Here is a 22,795-nt window from a genome sequence, read left to right as displayed (position 1 = left end):
TCCCTTCTGTATATAGGTGTGTATCTCTGAGTGTGTGTGTATGTGTGTGTGTGAGTGTGTGCGTGTGCGTGTGCATGTCTCTGCTGTTCCTTCTGTATATAGGTGTGTATCTCTGAGTGTGTGTGTGTATGTGTGTGTGTGAGTGTGTGCGTGTGCGTGTGCATGTCTCTGCTGTTCCTTCTGTATATAGGTGTGTATCTCTGAGTGTGTGTGTGTGTGAGTATGTGTGTGAGAGTGTGTGTGTCTCTGCTGTCCCTTCTATATATAGGTGTGTATCTCTGAGTGTGTGTGTGTGTGAGTATGTGTGTGAGAGTGTGTGTGTCTCTGCTGTCCCTTCTGTATATAGGTGTGTATGTGTGTGTGTGTGAGAGTGTGTGTGTCTCTGCTGTCCCTTCTATATATAGGTGTGTATCTCTGAGTGTGTGTGTGTGTGAGTGTGTGTGTGAGAGTGTGTGTCTCTGCTGTCCCTTCTGTATATAGGTGTGTATCTGAGTGTATGTGTATGTGTGTGTGTGTATGTGTGTGTGTGTGTGAGTGTGTGTGTGTGCGTGTCTCTGCTGTTCCTTCTGTATATAGGTGTGTATCTCTGAGTGTATGTGTGTGTGTGTGTGCGTGTGCGTGTCTCTGCTGTTCCTTCTGTATCTCTGAGTGTGTGTGTGTGTGTGAGTGTGCGTGTCTCTGCTGTCCCTTCTGTATATAGGTGTGTATCTCTTACTGTGTGTGTGTGTGTGTGTGTGTGTGTGTGTGAGTGTGCGTGTCTCTGCTGTCCCTTCTGTATATAGGTGTGTATCTCTTACTGTGTGTGTGTGTGTGTGTGTGTGAGTGTGTGAGAGTGTGCGTGTCTCTGCTGTCCTTTCTGTATATAGGTGTGTATCTCTGACTGTGTGTGTGTGTATGTGTGAGTGTGTGTGTGTGAGAGAGAGTGTGCGTGTCTCTGCTGTCCCTTCTGTATATAGGTGTGTATCTCTGAGTGTGTGTATGTGTGTGTGTGTGCGTGTCTCTGCTGTCCCTTCTGTATATAGGTGTGTATCTCTGAGTGTGTGTGTGTGTGAGTGTGTGTGTGTGTGAGTGTGCGTGTCTCTGCTGTCCCTTCTGTATATAGGTGTGTATCTCTGCCCATCCCCCTGTCTCACGTCTTCCAGTTTCTTTAGTATCTTTCCTATGACCTTCACTAACCATTTCAGAATGAGCCCCCTTCTGGGGAACAGAGGGACGTCAAATCCTGACTCCGGGTCCTCCCCAGCCCAGCTCCAGCCATCAGGGAAGGACTGGGGCTGAGGCAGGGGCTGCCCAGAGTCCCAGAGGCGGCGGGTTGGGGGAGGAGGGCTCCCTATGTCCAGATTAGACACTGTCCCCGTCTCCTCCCCTAGGGTCACAGACGAACCTGAGAGAATCGGGGGACCTGAGGTCACAAGGTGAGTGCATGGGCCTACCTCTGACTGCCACACCAGCCCCTTCCCTTCCCCTGCCTCAGATCCCACTTGCCTTAACACCTCCCTTACTCACCCCCGGCCTTAGATGGGGCCTGAGTCTCATCTTCCAAAGCCAACTTCCTCAAATGACCTCTCCCTCCTCTGCCAGCACCTCTTACCCCTGCACTGATTTCTTTTATTTCCACCCCATCCCTGAGCACCTTCCCGTGACCATCTTTAACTTCAGCCTTGTGCCTTCTACAACCCAACTCCTCTTCCTATCATTGCCCTTCCCCTGGTTTTTTCCTGTCATCCAATAATGGCAGAATGGTTGCCAGCAGCTCTGGGCCAGTGGGTGGCATGCATTATCTGTACAGGCCTAGATAGTAAACATTTTAGTCTTTGAGGGCCAGTCTCTGTCACACCTTTTCGGTTCTGCCATTGTAGTGCAAAAGCAGCCATATTCAATACAAAAACAAACGGTTATTTCTGTCTTCCAATAACATTTATCTACAAAAACAGGCACTTGTAGTTTGCCAAGCCTTGCTTTAGTTTGACATACCAGTTCAGAGACCCTCGTAGAAACAAGAGCCTTCCCAGTATATCCAGGGAAGTCCCAGGACTGACTGTAATTGGCCGGGACTGGGTCACATGCCCATCCCTAAACCAATGCCTGTGGGCAGAGAGGTGGAGTACTCTGATTGGTCAGACCTGATCATATGCTCATCCTTGACCCAATCACAGTGGCGGAGGAGGTGGAATCCTCTCATTGACCAGAACCGAGTTGTGCTCACCCTTGGAGCTGAGGGGGTGGGTCAGCCCCACCTAAACCAGAGAAGCTAGATCTGCAAGCTTCTCAAGAGGGACACTCTTGGGGCTGGCCCGTTAGCTCAGTTGGTTAGAGCTGATAACACCAAGATCCAGTACAGTCTCTGTACCAGCCATCCCCCCCAAAAAAGAAAAGAGGGGCACTCTTGATGCTCTAGGTGGGACATTTCTTTGTTGTGCAGGACCCTCTCACACACTGCAGAACATTTATCATCCCTATCCCACCCCCACAATCTAATAAACACCAGCTGAGCTCCCATCCCAAGACGTTGTGACAATCAAAAAGCCCCCAGAAATTTTCAAATACCCCTTTGTACAGACATGCTTCTAGGTAAGAATCCACGGTCTAGAGTGAAGAAGGTTGATCCCCGAAGGGAAAAGTGGCGTCATTACAGAAGGAAGTATTACTTCCGACACAAGCTCAGCAGCTACAACAAAGAGGTCCCAAAATACAGATAGGAATAAATTTTTCTCTCACACAAACCATGTGGCCAAGCCAGGCTGGAAGGGCCACTCTATTTCAAGAGGTCATTCAGGGACCCGGGTTCTTCCATCCCCATCCGTTAGAGCCCTGCTGTCATCTTCCCAGTTGAAGCTGGCTCTGCTCCTGCTGAATCCAGCTCACGGGAGGTGAGGCGTGAGAGCCTGGCCCTGCCACTCCCTTGGAAAGGGTGGTGTGGAGTTGCACACCTCACTTCTGCCGCACCCTGAAAGTTAGAGACGGGGCCATGCCTGGCTGCAGGGGAGGCTGGGAAATGTGGCTTCTGGCTGGGCAGCTGTCTGTCCAGCCAAAACTGTCACTGGGGTAAACGGGAGGATGGTTTTGAGAGGTCAGGAAGAGTTTTCCCCTTGCTCCTCCACCCACCGCCTTCTCTCCCATCATTGATCTCTAATATCTTCCCACCTCAGTTGCCATCTACCTTGGGATCAAACGGAAACCGCCCCCCGGCTGCTCCGATTCCCCTGGAGTGTGAAGCTGACCAGCTCACGCCCTCCCGAGGCCCTGATGGCAGCTCTGCGCCAGGCCACAGCAGCCGCCCGCTGCCGCTGCCGCCAGCCACAGCCATTCCTGCTGGCCTGCCTGCACGGGGGTGCGGGCGGGCCCGAGCCCCTGTCCCACTTCGAAGTGGAGGTCTGCCAGCTGCCCCGGCCGGGCCTGCGGGGAGTTCTCTTCCGCCGTGTGGCGGGCACCGCCCTGGCCTTCCGCACCCTCGTCACCCGCATCTCCAACGACCTTGAGCTCTGAGCCACCACGGCCCCCGATCCCTTCCTCTTCCTCTCTGTTGTCCTCTTCGCTTCTATAGAAGAAGGGGCAAGGAGGGGATCCACCCTTTGTCATCACCTCAGTTTCCCTGAATTAGATTTGGGGGCAGAGATTGTCCCTTCTGCTGTTCTCCGGGGCCGCTCAGTACAGGAGAAGGATGAGGGGGCTTAGCAGGGGGAGCTGGCGCCTTCCCGGAGCCTCCAACGGGTCCTGTTCCCCTTTGCCCTGCCATAGGGCACCTGAAGAGACTTTGGGGTCAGGGCAGGGGCAGGAGGAGAAACTGGGAAAACTCTTCCATTCCTCCCAACAGGTTGAGTTAGACCTTGGGTAAGGGCAGGGAGAGCTGCTGAGCCTAAAGACTGGAGAATTTGGGGGTGCTGGGAGCGGGGATCAGAGAGGTAGATTCCTTCTCCTCCCTCTCCCCTCATGCTCAAAACCCCCTTCCTGCCCCAGGCTGGCGCGGGGCACTTTGTACAAATCCTTGTAAATAACCCCCTCACTCTCCCTTCTGCAGAGGTCTCTCGAGGAGCTGCCGCTCTCACCTCCAGTTTTTAAGTTATTACACTCCCACCCTCCTCCTTCAGCCCCCTCACCTGCAGCCTGTTGCCCAATAAACTTAGGAGAGTCCCCCCTCACTGACCCTGGGGTTTTCCTTCCCTACCCTCACCTGCAAGTGAGCTGAAGAGGAGGTGTGTGATGTTGAGCCAGTGGTTTCTCCTTTCTGAGCCTCGGTTTTGTCATCTGCAGAATGGGAATAGTGGGGGTATGAGGGTCAAGGATGATTGTAGAAGTGGGGAGGACAGAACTCGGCCTCATCCATGAGGCCCCAAGTCCTCTACTGGGCCCCCCATTCATCCACCCACACTCCTGCCTGCCATGTTACACTGGACTCTAAGCCACTTCTTACTCCAGTAGTACATTTGTTCAATAAATAGTCATTGATCAGTGCCTACTCCATGTCAGGCCCAGTGCTGGACACAGAGACACAAGGAGCCCCCGTCTGCAGGGGACACAGGTTCTGACACACACTGGAGAAACCATTGTCTTGGGGAGCCCAGAAGAATAAGTGAGGGGGGATGGGGAATACACTCCAGAGGAAGGGATGCTGGAGTTGGGCTTTGAAGGATGAGTAGGAGTTGACTAGGCACTGGGCAAAAGCCCAGAAGTGGGAGTCCATGGTGTATCTTCAGAGAACTGTAGGTAATTTTAGAGTGGCTGCTATGTTGGGAGTGGGTGGAGAATTGGCAAAATAAATGCTGTATTAGGACATCCATCTATACCGCTTAAGCAAAAAGGTTTTTGTTGGCTTGTTATGTAATAGCTCAGGGCTTCCTGATTTCAGGTATGGTTGGATCCAGGCATCAGGCAAACCCGTCTTTGCTTTTTTCAGTGTAAGTTTAATTCTAGAAGTTTCATCCAGTAGGTACTTTCTTGCTGATGGCAAAGATGAGCCCAGGAGTTGTTATCATCTGTCCCCCCAGCTTAGTTTCTGCAGCAGAAAGATCCTCATTGCCTCCTTCCAGTAAAAGTCCTGAGGCAGGCTCTCATTGGCCCAGATAAGTCATGCGATTATCCCTGAACCAATCACTGTGACTAGAGTGGCCAGGCCCATACCTGTGCTTGTTTTAAAGGGGATTCCCAAAGGAAAGTCAGGGGTCACAAGCAGGAGAAAGGACATGGGAGCTCAACAGACATAAGAAGTTGAAGGCTGTGCAGTACAGAGGGCAGAGCTTGTTCACACAGGGCCTCTGGGGCTGAAATGAGCAAGCTGGGCTTCTTCCTGAAGCACTGGGGAGCCATGGAGGTTTGTGTGCAGAGAAGAGGCTTAGTCCCTGAGAGCATCCTCTGTACTGAGGACATAGTGGTGACCAAGACAGCCCGAGCCCTGCACTCATGGAGCTCACAGTTCAGTGGAAGAGGTAACGTGTCCTCAGTGACCATCCAGATTGGGTGAGTCTGGTACAGTGGAGTCCAGAGGGCGTCTACTCCAGCCAGGGAGGGTTTCCTGGATGAGGAGCAGCCAACTAGACATGGGGTTGGGGGGAGTATGTTCTAGGCAGAGGAAATGGCATGCACAATGGCTGGGAAGTGAGAGTGCAAATAGCAAATGGCATGTGATTAAGGGTGAGTAGAGAGTCGCTGTGAGAGACAAGGCTAGAGAGGTTGTGGAGAGAGGCCTTGGCTTTCTCCCAAGAGCACTGGAGAGCCGTGGTGAGCTTATGAGCAGGGGGGAGGCAGTAGCAGATTTGTCCTGTGTGTAGGATGGTTGGGAGGAAGAGGGGAAGAAGACAAGTCAGAAGAATAGGAAAGAGGTCAGGCAGGACAGGTGGGGAGAGAAGGGGTGGATTTGAGAAGCTTATTAGGCAAAATGGGCGGGACATGGCAATTGACAAGTGCCTGGACTGTAGGTTTGGCTGGCTCTGGCTGTCCCCACTGGAGTGTTTGTGGTCTGTGTGGCTTCTGGGGCTGGAGCTGGGATTTGTGATAGGATCTTCACTTGGGGACAATTTTGTAAAGGACGTCCCAGCAACTGCCAGGTCCTTCATGACTTGATATTTGGGGTTTCTACTAACCTTCTTATTTCAGGGAACTTTGGGAGACATCCCTGGGCCTGTTTTCTCTTTGTAAAACAGAGTGGATTTCTTGATCTCGAAGGGCCCTTAACCTATGTGACTCTTTTTTTTTTTTAAAGATGACCGGTAAGGGGATCTTAACCCTTGACTTGGTGTTGTCAGCACCACGCTCACCCAGTGAGCAAACCGACATCCCTATATAGGGATCCGAACCCGTGGCCTTGGTGTTATCAGCACCACATTCTTCCAAGTGAGCCATGGGCCGCCCCCCTATGTGACTCTTAAGGTTTGAAAAAGTGCCTCTTCCGGGTTTCTGAGGGTTCTGTCTTGTCTTCTGTTTACTCTGCCTCATATTTCCTTCTGAAACCTTTCTCTTTTGGGGCCCACCTGCTATGTCCTTGCTGATGGAGACTGTCTTGTTTGGCTGAGTGGAGGTGCTTGACATGCCCAACACCCAACACATGTTTAAATATTTCTTGATTTCTATTACCTGCTCCTCTCACTCCCCCAGTTGCTCTGCCATGCCCACTTCCTGCTCCTTCCTGGGACCAAGCTCTCCAAAAGGCTGATCCCTAAAGACTTCATGGGAACATTCTGACCCACGCCGCATTCTGGAGGAGGAAACAGCTTAGGCAAAGATATTGAGGTGGGAATTACAGGATGTGAGGAGCGAGAGAGTGTAATCAGAGGAATAGTGGGAAAAGAACTGGAAAGATGAGCCTTCAGCAAATAATGTTCATTTTAGTGGGACCTTGAAGAATCGCAAATAATAGCAGTGCATTCTAGGAGATGCGGGGAGCCGTGGCAGGTTCTTGAGCAATGCTCAAAAGGGAAGTTGAAAAGACTGGTAGCAGCTATGGAGGGGTGAGGTCAGACCGGGCGGGAGGAGGCCGCTGAGAAACATAGTGGAGGTAAATGTGATGAGGCATGTGAGTCTCAAACTGGGGGCCCATGGGCCCGATTCAGACATTTTGTTTGGCCTGCATTTCTCCCCAGTGTTGACCCTGTGCTTGAGATCTGAGCATGACTGATTCAGAGCCAGGATTGGAAGGGTTCATACTTGGCTATGTGTCACTGTGCCACCACTCTCCCGGTTTCAGATTCTCCATGAAGCTTTATAACTTCTGGATTAGACTCTGTACCCTCACTTTGCCTTGTTTTAGAGATGGGACAAAACATGCTTAGTTCATGCCTAGAGAGGACAAACCACTTCCAGGCCACATAGTCAACTCCAAGTCTCTCCTCCATCTCCCTCAATAACTATCACATACAAAGCTAAGGCCACCATTGCTTTTATTTATCACTCTGAGTGGAGAAAAGGCACGAGCTCCAGATGTGCTGGGGAGCTCCCGGTTTGCCAGGGCTCTGGTTGGGGGGCGGAGCTCTGGGAAAAGGAGAGGAGCGTGTGAGGGGGGGTTTCATTGGCCAGAACCCAGAGGATGGAGCCCATTGGTTGGAACTCCGAGAAGGCTGGTAGAGCCCCCAGGTGACCGAGCCATTATAGGCGGGTGTCCGGGAGAAAGGGGCGGAGCAAGGGACGAAGGGGCGGGCCTCCGGTGGGCCAGGTCCTCCCAGGTGCTGGGGCTCCAGCAGTCGGTGGCGGGCGGGCTGGGCGCCTATTTCTGGGCAGGGATCATGTCGTCGATGGACTGGCCCTTTTCCAGCTTCTTCTCCATCTCCACCATGAGCTTCACACCGTCTACCACCAGCTGCACCTGTTCTACCTCGGATGAGCCCAGCCGATCGGCGTTGGACACGTCGAACACGGAGCCCACAGCAGCCGTGTCCACACCACCTTCAGGAGAAGGGGACAGGGGTGTGAGAAGGGAGAAGTGCAGAGGGGCCGGGCTGTGGCCCTGTGCCAACTGCCACAGCCACATGTATCGAGTGCCTTACTGTGTAACAGGTCACCTGCACACAGAACCTCATGAATGTCTGTCTATTCAAGGACCCACGTCTTTGGCTTTAGTTACGGTACCTCGCCCCCCAACCATCCAACATGAAAATGCTAAGAGAGTGGGCTCTGGAGCCGAGCTGCCTGGCGTCGAATCCTGACCACCACCCCCTTTACAGATGGGGAAACCGAGGTCCGGGGGCATATGCTATGCATGTTATATAATCATGATGATATACTCTTATGAGATAGGCATGCTGACGCCCATTTTACAGAAGAAGAAACTGAGCCTCACAGAGGAACATCCCTCGCCGACTCCCAAAAGTCGCGGGGATGCCCCACTTCCCCCTGCACCACTGCAAACCCTGCACCACCGCAAAGGGCCCGCGCCAGCTGTCGCGGTGCGGGGGATGCGGGGGCCGCACCTGTGCCCCGCTTCTGCAGGCGCAGGCGGGTGAGGATCTCCTCGAACTTGGGGTGTTTGCTCAGATGCGCCAGCTTCACATGCACGCCTCCCCGCAACCCGGTGCCCAGGTTGGATGGGCAGGTGAGCACGTAGCCCAGGTGCTCGTTCCACATGAAGGGGTGGCCGGCTTTCTTAAAGATCTCCTCGATCTGAGGCGGGGGGAGAAGACCAAGGGTTAGCGCCAGCGGGCACTCCCGAATACACCCGCAACGCGGACGAGAAGAGACCGCGCGTGAGCACGTGGGTGGGGGCGGGGCCCCGAGGGCGGGGCTTGGGCGTGGGTGGGGCCGGTCCGGGGCGGGGCCTTGGGGAGGGGGTGGGGCGTTCAGGGTGGAGCCGGAAGTCAGGCGCGAGGGGCGGGCACCCACCTTCTGTAGCCCCACGCAGAAGCGGCGGAAGACCTCCTTCATGTTGCCCCCTTTCTCCATGGAGATGACCCGGAGGTGGTCCTCCTCGTTCACCCACACTAGGAAGCTCTTGTTGTCGTTGTGCCTGGGGTGAGGCGCAGCCGAAGGTTAAGGAGTCAGCTCGCGGGAACCCCGTTCCCTGCCGTCTGCCGAACGTGCCCCCCGTAGCGGGAGCGGGCCTGAGGGGCACGAGGCGGGTGGCACCCGCTTCCTCAAAACGCGGAAGGTTAAGCCTGGAGACTGACCTCACAGGACCTGCAAAACCTCCAGTCCCGGGATCAAGGACTTTGAACAGCATTAAATTATAGACTCTTGAGGCCGGCCCGTGGCTCACTCGGGAGAGTGCGGTGCTGATAACACCAAGGCCACGGGTTCGGATCCCATATAGGGATGGCCGGTTTGCTCACTGGGTGAGCGTGGTGCAGACAACACCAAGTCAAGGGTTAAGATCCCCTTACCGGTCATCTTTTTAAAAAAAAAGAAAGAAAGAAAGAAATCACAGAATCACAGAATTTGGAATTAGTGGAATCTAAAAACCTAAAAATATTTAAACTCTTGAAATCTTAGAATCATCCAATCTGTAAATCTTAGAACCCAGACCCCCATAATCGTTTGAAACCTAGGTTCCCTAAACCTTTTTAAAACGTTGACTTTTAAAATCAGAATCAGGAATTCAAAGATTCATAGAAAATCTCCCCACACCAGCCAGGCGTCAAAATAAATAAATAAAATTAAATAAAAGCAAAGATTCATAGAAAGTCTAACTAGCAATACATAATAGTAATAAAGATAATGCTAACAGGCAAGATGTGTTAAGCATTTACTATATACCAGGCACTGCTTTAAATACTTTATATAAATTAATTCTTTTAACCCTCACAAGAACTCCAAGAGCTATGAATTATTGTGATCCCCATTGTATAGATGAGGAAACTGGAGACAGAAAAATTTAGTAATTTGCCCAAGGTCACTCACACAGCCAGTAAATAGTATAACTGGGATTTGAATCCAGGGAGTCCAGTTCAAGTCTAAGTTCTTAACTACCAACTTCTCTGGTCCAAGTTTCCCAAAATATGACACACAGACCACAGGACAGGCAGGGGTGGAGGGCAAGATCATTTTCTGTGGTACGTGGGAGACCTTAATTATTTTTATGGCCTTGACTTTGGTGGTGGAGTGAGGAAGGTCAGGGAGGCTGGAGAAGCCTGGGAGGAGGAGAAACGAAGAGGCGGGAGGGGCCTCACCAGATGCCACGGGCGTCAGGCCAGTCACGGGCCATGCCTGAGGCCAGCAGCAGCGGGGACACGGGCTTGTCAAACAGAAAGTGGTCATCGATGAGCTGCTGCTGCTCCTTCTCCGTCATGCTCTTCAGAGGGTAGTATTTCCCCTTGAACTCACCCGTCAGGCTGTTGAGGGCTGAGGGGCCAGATGAGGGAGTGGTCAGCAGCCTGTTCCCCTGCAGCCAGGGGGTGGAGGCCCAGGGACCTCGCACTGCTGCCACAACAGAGCTGGTGGGTCTTGGCCCTATGGATGGCCTAAAGACATCTAAACACTGTATCTAAGCCCAAATTTATGATCTCTCGCCAAAATCTGTCCTGCCTCTGTCTGTCCAGGCCCCCAGGAATAGCCATACCATGTACTCAAGCCAGAAAGGGCCTTCCACTGAGGGACCTCACATCCAGTCCACCTGCAATTTAGTGTGACAGTGCCTGTTCCCACTGCGGCAAGACAGATGGCCAAAGGCTCAGGAATTTGGAAAGCCATTAGTAAAAATAATTATAAAATAGTATGTATATTATTTGTATATATTCATATGCATAAAAATATGTTATGCGTATAATTAATATATTTGTACATATTATGATAAATATATACTTATATAATATTTATATATTTATTTATACAGTTGGCCCTCCATATCTGCAGGTTCCACATCCACAGATTCAACCAACTACAAACAGAATATATTAGACAAACAAAACACAACAGTAAAAATAACAATACAATAAAATATTACAATTTTAGTATTTATTTATACAGTTGGCCCTCCATATCTGCAGGTTCCACATCCACAGATTCAACCAACTGCAAATAGAATATATTAGACAAACAAAACACAACAGTAAAAATAACAATACAATAAAATATTACAATTTTAGAAGCAATACAGTATAACAACTATTTACACAGCATTTACATTGTACTAGGTAGTGTAAGTGATCTAGAGATGATTAAAAGTATAGGAGAGGATGTGCACAGGCTACACAGTACTACACCATCTTATATCAGGGACTTGAGCACTGGAGGATTTTGGTTACCAAAGGGGGTCCTGGACCTAATCCCCCCCCCCGACACCAAGGGACAACTGTACTATATAATGTGCCACTGTGCATCTCCTCCCATCTCTGTATAACACCACACTGATAGCTTAAAATTGGCCATGGCAGGAAAATTTACACCACAGAAATTGGCAGGCACTGCAAATCAGGGCTTTCGTTTTTTCTGAGTTCTGCTTGTTAAATATTTATCAGTACAACACTGTCTGCAAGTTCTGGTTGTTCTACCTCCACAACATACCCAGTCTTTCTCCCCATCTCGCGGTCTGTTCCTGCCGGGACTGTTTTGGTTGCCTGCTCGTGGTCTCTCTGTTCCCACCTTTGCCTTCACAGTCTGTTCCCCACTCAGCAGCCAGAGAGATCCATATGTCTGAACCTGTCCGTCCTCTGCTCACCACCCTCCTGTGGCTTCTGCCTCACTCAGAGTGAAAGCCAAAGCCCTCCCTACAGCCCATGAGACTGCACCATCTGGCCAGCCACGCCTCTCTGACCTCACGCCTGCCTTTCCCCCTTGCCCACTCTGCTCCAGCCACACCGTTCTCCTTGCTGTTCCTCTAACACCACACGCAGTCCCACCTCAGGGCCTTTGCACTTGCTGACCCACCTACCCGGAATTCTCCCTAAGGTAGGCTCCTTCTTGTCAATCAGGTCTCAACTCCTGCCTTCTAAGGTGGCTCCCCTCAGTCATTCTCTGCCACACTCGCCCTTTCTTGGCTTCATGGCACTTGGAATGATCTTGTTTATTTGTTGATTACGCTGATCCCTCTCATCTCCCCACAAGGCTGAGAGCTCTGTGAGAGCAGTGACCTTGCCCACCTTACTCGTCACAGGAGCCCCGGCTCACCACACAGGGCCAGAGCAGCCGGGAATGTTTGCTGACTGGATGAATGGACGGTGTCAGGACGCAGCTGCGTGTCCACGCGGCTCTTCTCGGGGACCCTCACTCTTGACCACCGCCCCAGACCTCCAGCACGAGTCATGTGACACCGATCACTCACCAAGCTCCTCCCATGTTTTGGAAAATGGGGGCCCAGGCAGGCAGAACCGTGGGGGGCGACCGCAGCCGCGGGCGCGGGCTCTCACCTGCCACGGAGAGCTTCTCCACGGCCCGGCGCTCGCCGCGGGAGCAGTGCGGGGGCAGCGAGTAGCCCTTGATGCTGCGGCCGGTGCGCACGCGGCTGCTGAGCACGTAGTGGGGGTCCAGGTCGTCCCCACCCTGGAGGGCGCGGGGAGGTCAGGCCGGTCCAGCCACCCCTGCCCCTGCCAGCCCAGGCCTCCCCCAGGTGCCCCCAGGCCCCCCTGGCTTTGGCCGCGGCTGCCTTTGCCCTCTCCATCCTCCCTCTGGCCTCCGTGGCTCCGTCTCTCCTGTCTCCGTCCCTCCGCCATCCCCTCGTCTCCAGACCCCTCCTTCCCCAGCTTTGTCCCCCCACTTCTGGCTCTCTTCATGTCCCCCCACCTGCCTCCCTGTGTCTGCGTCCCTCTCCGCCCACCTCGGACTCTCCTCTGCCGCCCTCTCTCTGTGTCCCTGTCCCTTTTCTCCACCTCACCCCCTCTCCTCGCCTCTGTCGCTGTGTCTCTCTGTCCCTCTCTCTCTGCCCCTCTCTCCCTGTCTCTCCTTTGGTCTCTCTCGTCACCCCCCCCTCCCCTCCCGTGGGCCACCGACCTTGAGGTTCTCATGGTTGAGGTCGGTCTTGTGCTTGTCGCTGGGTTTGTAGCCCCCGTGCCGGTCCTGGATGACCGGGTCGAAGAGGTCCTTGAAAACGTCGTAGGACTCCTCATCGCCGGCCACACAGCCCACGGTCATGATGAAGGGGTGGCCTGGGGGGGCGGGGTGAGGTCAGAGGTGCTTGTCCCAACACGGAAGACCTGAGCTCGTGGGTCCGCTGTAGACTGTGTGTGCGCGTGTGAGTGCAGGACACACTCGAGACCTCCGGGGCAGGGTCGCGAAGGGAGGGTCGGTAGGAACGGGGGGTGAGGCTGGGAGAGAGGGCGGTGGCAGCTGGGGTGAGGGAAGATGCTGGGAGCAGGCGCAAAGGAGAAAGGGGAGACTGGGGGGGCCAGCTACAAAGCGCTAAAAGTGTTAGTACCTTGGAGTCCCAAAATCAAGAAATCATGTCCCCCCCAAAAAGAAAAGAAATGGTGTCCTACAATTTTTTAGAGTCTCAGACTGTCAGCGTCCACAGAGTTAGGATGATAACAGACTCGAAAGACCCTCTTCCTTCCCAGATGGGAGGACAGAGGCCCAGAGACAGAGCCTCTCCCCTCAGTCACAGAAGCTCTGGGCGCTGACGCAGGACAGAACCTCGTCCCCTACCGGTTCCGCTCTGCCTGCTGGGTGTCCTTTGAGAAAGAGCCACGAGACTAACGACAGCCCTGTCGTGTTCTGTGTGCGCGCTGTGCCGGACGCTGCCCTAAGCACTGTTTATGCATTGACTCATCTGTTTCACAACATGGGTGCCCATTTTTCAGGTGAGGAAATTGAGGTTCAAGGAGATTAAATGACCCTTGAGGGGGTCTCATATTCTTTTTTTTTTTTTTTTTTTTTTTTTTTTTTTTTTTCCGTGTCCGGCAACGGATCACAACCCTCAGTGTTGCCCCCGTACCAGACCGGGGACCGGCAACGGGATCGCAACCCTCGGCATTGCTCCTGCGCCTCGCTCAGCCAGTGAGCGGGAACCGGTCTGTACGTGGGATCCGAACCCTCGGGCGGGAGCGCCACCGCGCTTCCCAAGCAGCGCACTATCCAGTGCGCCACCGGGCCGGCCCGAGGGGTCTCATATTCTAACTGTGCACATTTACTGAGTGGTTGACCATGTGCCCGGCACCATCCCAAGCCCTGAACGTACACTGACTCATTCATTCTCACGACAGCCCTGTGAGTTTGGTCCCCATTTTACAGATGAGAAAACTGAGGTCCCCTCGGGAAGGGTGGGACCGGGGTCCGGCAGGCAGCCTCTGGAGCCCCCGCCTCCCCAAGTCCCTGTGGTGCTCCATCAGGGAGGCTTACCTGGGTTGTCCACACCTGTCTGGATGACGTCATCCAGGGTGAAGCCAGATGGAGTCTCCTTGTCCCGCAGCTTCTTGTAGAGGTCAACGGTCAGCACTTTGGCCATGTGGTTGTTGTGCTTGCTGAGGTCTGGGTATTCCTCGTCAGCCTTGTAGTTCAGCTTGAACTTGTTGTGAGTGTTGCCGAACGGCATGGTGGCGGTGCTGGAGGGCCTGTGGGCAGGCGAGGACGGGAGGTTAGCTCATGCACAGCAGAAAGCAACACGGGAACCGAGCAAGGCTCTGGGATCAGGCGGGCCATGTGACTTGGAGCAAGAGGGATCCCCTCTCGGAGCCCCTGCATCTTGACAGGAAGCATCAGAAGTCTTGTGTCAGGGCCCTGCTCTTCCACAACCTGGCTGAGTGAGCCTGGACTAGTAACCTTGCTAGAGACTCAGTTTCTCCAGCCGGGAAATGGGTAACACCCCCATCCCCAGGCTAGAGAAGTATTAGAGCATGGATGAGTGTAATTCTGGAATCAGATAGCCTGGGTTTGAATCCCAGCTCTTCTACTCACAACAAGCTGTGGGCCTTGGGCAAGTTGCTTAACTTCTCTATGCCTCAGTTTGCTCATCTGTAAAGTGCGGATCATAACAACACTTACCTTGAGGGAGTGTTAAGAAGGTTGAATGAGTTAATGCAGGTAAAGCGCTTGCAGCAGTGCCTGGCACACATAAGCCCTATTTCACCAGCTGTGATTACTATAATAAGTATTGTTGTTGATATTTTTTCTTTCTTTTTAAAGATGACCGGTAAGGGGATCTTAACCCTTGACTTGGTGTTGTCAGCACCACGCTCACCCAGTGAGCCATGGGCCGGCCCCACATGGACCTTTAAAATAATAACAATAGGGCTGGCCCATGGCTCACTTGGGAGAGTGCGGTGCTGATAACACCAAGGCCACGGGTTCAGATCCCATATAGGGATGGCCGGTTAGCTCACTTGGGACAGCGTGGTGCTGACAACACCAAGTCAAGGGTTAAGATCCCCTTACCGGTCATCTTTTTTTTTTTTTAAAAAAAAAAGGGTCCATGTGAGGAGCTGGCGAGAAGGTAGAGGTGAGAGTGTTGCTGAGAGCGAGCATGTCAGCAGAGAAGGGACATTCTCTCCATGAAGGTTCTTGGATGCTCAAAGGATGAGGGGCAGGGTGGCAGGGAGGGCTGGGTAGCTGCCCCACCTCTTCCCCCAGGGCTCAGTTGGGAAGAAAACTCAGCCTCTGGGGTCGACAGAGCCAGGTTCACATCCCACCTACGCCATTTCCCTGCTGAGTGACCCCAGGCTAGTCACTAGGCCTCTCTGAATCTCTGTCTCCTGTGAATTGAGCCTTCCCCATGGGGTTGCCAGGAGGATTTTTTGAGCTCCAGCGTGTGGCCAGCTGAGCAGAGGCCCTGGCATAGAGTTGGGGCCTGGAACCCCGGTGGCTGCTATTGTTATTATGTTCATTCGCTAGATCCAGAAAGGAGCAGGGACCCTGCAGTGGTGGTGGGGGGTGGGACACCCACTCCCAGCTCCAGGGATGAAAGCAGGTGGGATTGTGGGAAGGAAATTGGGACCAGGGTGAGCTGAGGGTGAGGGGTAGAGGGATAGGGACCCGCCAAAGACCTTTGGAGCTGCTGTCCAGGGTGGCTATTTTTGGAATCTGGCAGACTCCTGCCTCTCCACCCCAGCTGCCGCCCCACCCACCCCCACATTCCCGGGCTCAGCTTGCACCAAGTCAGCAGGCCCAAGACAGGTGAGCCAGGGTGGCAGAGAGGACACGCATCCAGGACTGGGGGCTCAAGGACATCCTGGGCTTCCAGCCCAGAACCCCCTCCCTTCAGAGGGTGTTCCCACCCCATACCTGCCAGGGACACCCCAGGAGAGGGCACTGAGGCAAGGTGGGTGACCCCCAAAAGATACAAGCTGAAATAGCCCCAAAGCCACACATCCATATCACTGTGGACTCCCTAGATCCCTGTAAACTGAGTCACACAGTCACACTTCCAAGCTCAGGGACAAAACCAAGATAGAGGCACCCATGTGGGAGCCATGGAAAGTCAGAAACGAGGTGACAGAGATACAACAGGGACCCACACAATCGCAAATGCAAAGAGCCCACAACACCTGCTCTTGCAGACCCTGACAGGTGACATGCAGACACCTCCCATCGCCTGTGGCGCCCAGTTCTGGTGACAAACTGTAATAAACACAGGCCTAGCCTGACAACCCCTTGCAGGGGTGACAGATGTCAGCTGTCAAGACCCCTTCTGTCTCCGGGATCCCTCCCCACAACCCACAACCTGTCACAAGTCAGAACAGGGATCAAGTGGGCTGACAGGTAGAGGGGACTTCCAGACACACAAGGTCAAACTTCCCACACACTGACCGGCTTGTGTGCAGGAGAATGAGGCAAGACACATAAGGCCCTTTCCAGAGCCAAGTCAGCTTCAGGCACCACAGGACCCCCACTCTAGACCCCACCCTGATTCCCACCGCAGGGAGTACCTGGCCGGGCTGTGCTGAAAGGGGCTGTCTGTATCCTGGAGGCGACACTGACCCAAAGGAAGGGCCTGCAGCCCTGGCCTTATATAGGGGGGACCAGAGCTGTGCTATTGGCTGGGAGGCGCTGTCCCCAGGGAAGGGGCCTGCTGGGGGGCAGCTGAGCCTCTCACCTCACTGTTGGGGCACTATGCCCACCCTGAACCCAGGCATGCCTTGCGCCCAGGCCCATGGCCTTGTATGGGCTGCCCCAGGGGCTGTGCCCAGGCCCCCCCACCAAGCTGATCCCCAGACCAAGTGCTGAGTCGGGTTGGCGGGGATAGCTGGCTCCCTGCCAGGAACACGGGACAGTGGCTGGGAACCTCCCAGACATGTAGAAGCCACCCTCCCCTGGTCTCTGAGCCTGCTCCAGCCACCTTCCTGTGCCCCCCAGCCTCTCCTCAGCCTCCAAAGGCCTTGACCCCAGTGAAACAGCAGTTGCAGGCCCTCACCATTTGCTGAGCGCAAGGACCTGGGAAAACCTTGCACTGACCTGGAGGCGGGTAAACCAGAGCAGGAAAAAGAGGCCCAGAGAGGCCGTGTGACTTGCCTGCTGCCACCCAGCTACAGTGAGGGTGGGACCAAAGTCGAAGTTGAAACCCAGGGCAGTCTAACCCCAGAAGCCTGTGCTTGGATGCTTATTACTCCTTGGGACTGACTGGGAGGGAAACTGAGGCTGGGCTGAGTTGGGGAGACTTATTTTTTTTTTTTTTTTGGCAGCTGACCAGTACAGGGAAAGTTGGGGAGATTCAAACTCAGGGCTGGGACCGGTTGTGGTGGTCGCACTCCCCCTCCCCTCACCCCGGTGCCCCTGGGAGATTTCTGCTGTGGAGGGCACAGGGAGGGACCCTGCCGTCCCAGAAGGGAGTTATTTTTAGAGCGCACTTTGCTGTCTCCTCCTCTGCGAAGGACAAGACCCGCCGCCGCCGCCGAGGCGCTGGGGATGGGGGTGCGCGGAAGGGAGGTGCTGCGGGGTGGGGTCGCCACGTGTCCGGGTTAATTATAACCGGGCGTCTCGGGTGTCCTTGGACCTCGCCTCCTTACAAGGGCAGCCGCGGGCCCCGGGTAGCCACACCCGCTCCCAGGGGCAGGGCCTGGGCGGCGACGCGGGTCAGAGCACGGGCGCCCGACCTCGCCGCGCCTCGCCTGTGACCGGGGACCTCGGGGGCCGAGGAGGGGATTCTGCGGAGGCGGGGGTTGCACAGAGGAAGCTGCTTGCTCGGCCTGAAAGCGCCAAAATTGCAGCCCGGGCGGGCCGCCTCCTCCAGGGAGCTCCCAGGATTGCAACGAAGAAAACGTCCTTCCCTCTGGGTTCCTCCTTCCTCGCCGGGTCTCCCCCATTTCTTCCTAGGCAGGTGAGGACTGGCTTAGGGAAAGGGGGAGCCTCTCTGCCTCTCCCCAGACTCCATCTTGGGGAAGGAGGATACTTTAAAAACTTTTCCTTGGGCCCAGCCCCTGATCTCTGCACCCATCTGCCCCTTCCCAGCAAGGTCAGATGGGCAAAGGTCTTCATGGTTAGGGAAACTGAGACCCAGAGAGCTAAAAGGAACTGGTCTAGAAACAATGACCTATTGAGCACTTAACGGGGGATACAGCAGAAACGACCACAGCCCCTGCCTTCACGGAGTGATGTTTCAATAAAGAAAATGAAAGAGGGTAACAGATGAGAGTGGTGGCCCAGCAGGGGCGGTTAAGGCAGGCCTCTCTGGGGAGGCGACATCTGAGTAGAGACCTGAAAGAGAGGAGGGGCCGGCCGTGGGGGGATCTGGAGGGACAGCAGGTGCAAAGGCGCTGAGGCGGGAGTGGCGGGCACGTCTGAGGGCAAGTGGGAGGCCAGGCGGCTGGAGCAGACGGGGCTGTGGAGAGAGTAGGAGGAAGAAGGTGAGGTTGGAGAGGGGACAGGAGCAGACCCTAGGGACTTAGGGGCTGTGGGAGGAATTCCAGTCCCACTGTGAGTTAGATGGGAGCCACGGAGGGTTGCAAGCAGGGGAGAGGTAGGATCCAGCCATGTCACACACCTGGTGGTGGCACAGCCAAGCCCCTTGTGCCCCTGATAACACCTTGTGGGGCATTTGACATTTTTATGGGCCACACTTTCAGTGTTTGGGGAATTCCCCACCCTAAGCCTGCCACCTTTGCAGAAGCCAAAACCACTAGAAACTCTGTTTCCCAGAATCCCTTGTAACAATGGTCCAGTCATGTGACTGGGTGAGCCAGTCAAACGCTCCAGCAAGACCTCGTGCCAAGAGCTCCACCAGCTTTATGGTTTCATCTTCATCCCGCCCTTTCAGAATGGTCAGTCTCCGAGGTCTGTCCATCTCTCCTTTCCCTCCCTGCCGCCCACTTCAGCTCAAGACCCCTCCAGTCATCTCTCCTGCCCCAACCTCCTCCCTGAACTCTTGTCTCTGTCTTTCCCCCTCCCACCTACTCCCCACCTGCTGACCTCTGCTCACAACTTGCTGTAGCTCCCGGTGCCCTCAAGATAAATGAGTATTGTTGACTAAGTAAATAATAGCTCTATCAGTCAATTGCAGGCGACAGAAAGCACTCTACCCAGCTTAAATAGAAAGTACTTTGCTACCAGACATTAGACACTTACGAAATCACCAGAAGGGTTGAAGGAACAACTCTCAAGCCCCAGAACCACTCTCCCTCTGGAAAATCTAGTCTTTAGCTTTCCAGCCTCTTCATTGACAAGAAGGTGCACGGGAAGGAGGTTAGCAGGGACGGTTAGCGGCCACTCCAGTCTCCATGCTGATGGTCAACTTTTATCGAGCACTCCTATATGTCAAGTGCTGTGCTACATGCTTTATGTATATTAACTCATTTAACACTCCCAACAATAAACAATAAGGCTCAGAGAGGTTAAGTGATTTGCCCAAGGTCACACAGCTGGGAAGAGGCAGAGCTGGGAATCAAATGGGCACAGGGCTGCCAAGAGTTTGTTTAGGCTTTGGTAAAAATAACTTCCACACCTCTCAGCAAGATCAGGCTACATCATAATCCCAAGGTCCCCTTCCAGGTCATCAGGCTGTGGTAATTTGTACCCATTTCTCTATCACCCCTCCCATCACCCCAGCAATCTGGCTTCAGGGTCCAAGCTTTATGTGTATTAGCCAATTTAATTTTCTGACTGTCCTATGAGGTGGGTACTGCAATTTTTACAAGTCAGGAAAGTGAGGCTGGCCCAGAGAGGTTGAGTCACTTGCCCAAAGTCACACAGCTGGCAATTTGCAGATAAAAAGACTACCAGGCAGACAGTACCTGAGTTTGTATTCCTAATACATTCCTGATCCTACCTCTTCAAGCTGAATCCGCATTTTACAGAGGATGGACCCTGAGGCTGAGAAAGGGCAAGAGAGTTGCCCCAGGTCACAGTCAGTATGTCTGGACTTCCAGAGCCTACATTCTTCTCCTTCCACCCCCAAGGACCTGGCATTGCAGAGCAGTCCTACTCCCCGAACCTCTCTTTTTCCTAGCATCTCATCTGTCCCTGTCCCTCCCTAGGGATGAGGCTGCACCTCCAGGAGAGAGTCTGGGAGGGCAGCATTCCACACCCATGGCCCAGCACCCTTTAATGCCCTCCCCACACACCTCCAAAATCAGTGCTAGTCATCTACAATGCCATGCAATTCAGGGAAGACAAGTTCTAAATCAAGGCCAGCCCTGAGGCTGGGGAGTTTAGGCCCTGCCCACTCTTCCTTCCTGTTCCCCAAGAGCAAGACCAGGCCTGCAGTCCCATAATCAGCAGAGTAGAGTCAGGTCCTTATGGTGGTGGGGTGAGGGGAATAAAGTGAAGACTTTCTTGACTCCCCACTTGACCTCCCCAGTCCCTCCAGATGAATCAATTTTTATCCATTTAGCTATGCATTTTCCTCCAAGTGCAGCTTTAGCTGCATCCCAGTTTTCTTTGCTTTCTTGTTTGTTTTATATTCTGTTATCATTTCAAATTCACTCTTTATATTGGACATGTTATATTTGGAGTGTATGGATGTTCACTTTTATCCATATTTTGGTTTCTTTTCTAAAATTCACTTTTTTTTTAATTGAGGTATAAGTTATATTGAGTGAAGTGCCCTAATCTTAAGATCAATGAACTTTTGTATATGTTTATACCTGAATAACCACCATCAAGATCAAGACAGAATATTTACAGCACCCCAAAAAGCTCCCTCACACCCTCTCCCAGTCAATGCCCCCTCTCTTCTCCAAGGGAACCACTATTCTAGAGTTTAATGCTATAGATTAGTTTTGCCTGTTGTTGAACTTCATAGAAAGAGAATCGTTCAGGATGTCCTCTCTTTCGTCTGATTTATTTTGCTCAGCATTCTGTCTGCTGAGATTCATTCCCATTGTCGTATGCAGCAACAGATTGTTCTTTTGCAGGTTTTGTTAGATAGTCTTTGATTACTGGTAAGTTCTAAATATTTTCCAATTACTGTTATGATTTCTTATTTGTCTTATGAATGGCTTTTTAAAATATATTCTTACTAGTAGATAAAAGATGAGACATCACCTAATGGAATACTGTGCAGATGTTTGAAAGAATAAAGCTAATCTATATGTACTGCTTTGGAACAATTGCCCCAGAATGCTGTGAACCACACCACTCCTAAATGCAACACCTTTAAAACGGATGTGGGATTGGCTGAGAGTTGGCTGATCCAGGCTGGACTCAGTTGGGAAGGTCTGCTCCATATACAGACATTGCAGGGCATGGGCTGAAAGGGGGAACCACTCAGGAGAAGCCCTTCTCATGGCGATGGTGGGATGCAAAGGGAAATGTTCAAGCCTCCTTAAAGTCTAAGCTCAGAACTGGCAGGACTGTCACTTGTGCCCCTCTGCCAGTGGCCAAAGCAAGTCACATGGCCACATCCAAAGTCAAAGCCAATCACTCTGTCTCCGTGGGTAAGGATGATTTCATTTGTGTTTTTCGTAAATGCGCACACACACTCATCCCTCCACACACAATCCATATCCCTGGAATACTCTGGAAGAATATCAGAAACTGCTAATTATGTTTGCTTTTGGGAAGGGTGTCTGGGGATCAAGGAGACACAAGACCTATTTTTCACTTAGTAATCTTTAATTCTCTGTGAGTTTTTTTTTTTGACAGTGTATTACATTTCAAATTAAAAACAAAAAACAAACAAACAAACAAAAAAACATGGCCAAGAGGTGAAAATAGAAAAGTCCTCGGGCCGGCCCGTGGCTCACTCGGGAGAGTGCGGTGCTGATAACACCAAGGCCACGGGTTCGGATCCCATATAGGGATGGCTGGTTCGCTCACTGGCTGAGCGTGGTGCTGACAACACCAAGTCAAGGGTTGAGATCCCCTTACCGGTCATCCTTATAAAAAGAAAAAAGGAAAGTCCTCAACTTATCTGCCCATTTTCCTGACATGACAAACCGAGGCCTTAAGTGATAGGATGGGGTATTTGTCAAGTGCCGTCTTGGCTGTGGTCTTGGGCAAGCAATTTCTCTCTCTGAGCCTCAATTTCCTCATCCTTAGATGGGGCTGGCAATCACTCCTACCTACCTCAGGGGGTGGCTGTATGGATTCCTGGGCTCTGCTACTCCTTACTTGCGTGAAGTCTTGGACAAGTCACTCAACCTCTGTGCCTCATTTTCTTTACCTGTGGAATGGGGATCATCATAGCACCTGGTGTGAGGGTTAATGGAGTTAATTTGCATACAGGACATGGCACAAGGCCTGTCCCAGATAAGAATTCAGAAATGCCAGCCCTTTTTGGAGTTGTGGGAAAATACTTGGGGTGGCCAGTGAGCTCACTTGGTTGGAGCATGGTGCTGATAACACCAGGGTGAAGGGTTCAGATCCCAGCACCGGCCAGACACCAAAACAAAAAGAAAAGAAAAGTGCTTGGAAGAGGAAGCCTAAAAAAGTGTTTAGTTCACACTTTCTTCTTTCAATGTTTATCTCGTTTAATTTTTTATGTTTTAAAGATGACCGGTAAGGGGATCTTAACCCTTGACTTGGTGTTGTCAGCACCACACTCAGCCAGTGAGCGAACCGGCCATCCCTATATGGGATC

The 22,795-nt window shown here is 52.8% G+C and overlaps 3 protein-coding genes across 3 annotated transcripts in view; 1 reads left to right on the top strand and 2 right to left on the bottom strand.

Moving 5' to 3' along the window:
* The window catches only part of MARK4 (MAP/microtubule affinity-regulating kinase 4), a 36,340-nt gene extending 31,559 nt beyond the window's left edge, over nt 1-4,781 (top strand). Inside the window, exons 16-17 of the mRNA XM_008591478.1 lie at nt 1,371-1,415; nt 3,150-4,781. Of these exons, the coding sequence (XP_008589700.1) occupies nt 1,371-1,415; nt 3,150-3,486 (382 nt within the window). The 3' untranslated portion in view covers nt 3,487-4,781. The remainder of the gene's footprint in view (nt 1-1,370; nt 1,416-3,149) is intronic.
* A 2,572-nt stretch (nt 4,782-7,353) lies between these two features.
* CKM (creatine kinase, muscle) overlaps nt 7,354-22,795 on the bottom strand; it is a 28,878-nt gene continuing 13,436 nt past the window's right edge. The window contains exons 2-8 of the mRNA XM_008591472.1: nt 14,188-14,399; nt 12,844-12,998; nt 12,264-12,396; nt 10,089-10,260; nt 8,806-8,929; nt 8,397-8,586; nt 7,354-7,872 (exon numbers count right to left, since the gene is read on the bottom strand). Coding sequence (XP_008589694.1) covers nt 7,694-7,872; nt 8,397-8,586; nt 8,806-8,929; nt 10,089-10,260; nt 12,264-12,396; nt 12,844-12,998; nt 14,188-14,380 — 1,146 coding nt within the window. The 5' untranslated portion in view covers nt 14,381-14,399 and the 3' untranslated portion in view covers nt 7,354-7,693. The remainder of the gene's footprint in view (nt 7,873-8,396; nt 8,587-8,805; nt 8,930-10,088; nt 10,261-12,263; nt 12,397-12,843; nt 12,999-14,187; nt 14,400-22,795) is intronic.
* ERCC2 (excision repair cross-complementation group 2) overlaps nt 14,323-22,795 on the bottom strand; it is a 36,307-nt gene continuing 27,834 nt past the window's right edge. The window contains exon 24 of the mRNA XM_008591474.1: nt 14,323-14,399. The gene's annotated coding sequence lies outside the window, so the exon portion shown is untranslated. The remainder of the gene's footprint in view (nt 14,400-22,795) is intronic.

This window comes from Galeopterus variegatus, unplaced genomic scaffold (genome assembly GCF_000696425.1).
Source record: "Galeopterus variegatus unplaced genomic scaffold, G_variegatus-3.0.2 Scaffold6956, whole genome shotgun sequence".
Lineage (NCBI taxonomy): Eukaryota > Metazoa > Chordata > Mammalia > Dermoptera > Cynocephalidae > Galeopterus > Galeopterus variegatus.
Note: the sequence above shows the minus strand (reverse complement) of the source record. Positions and strands in the feature narration are given on the sequence as shown.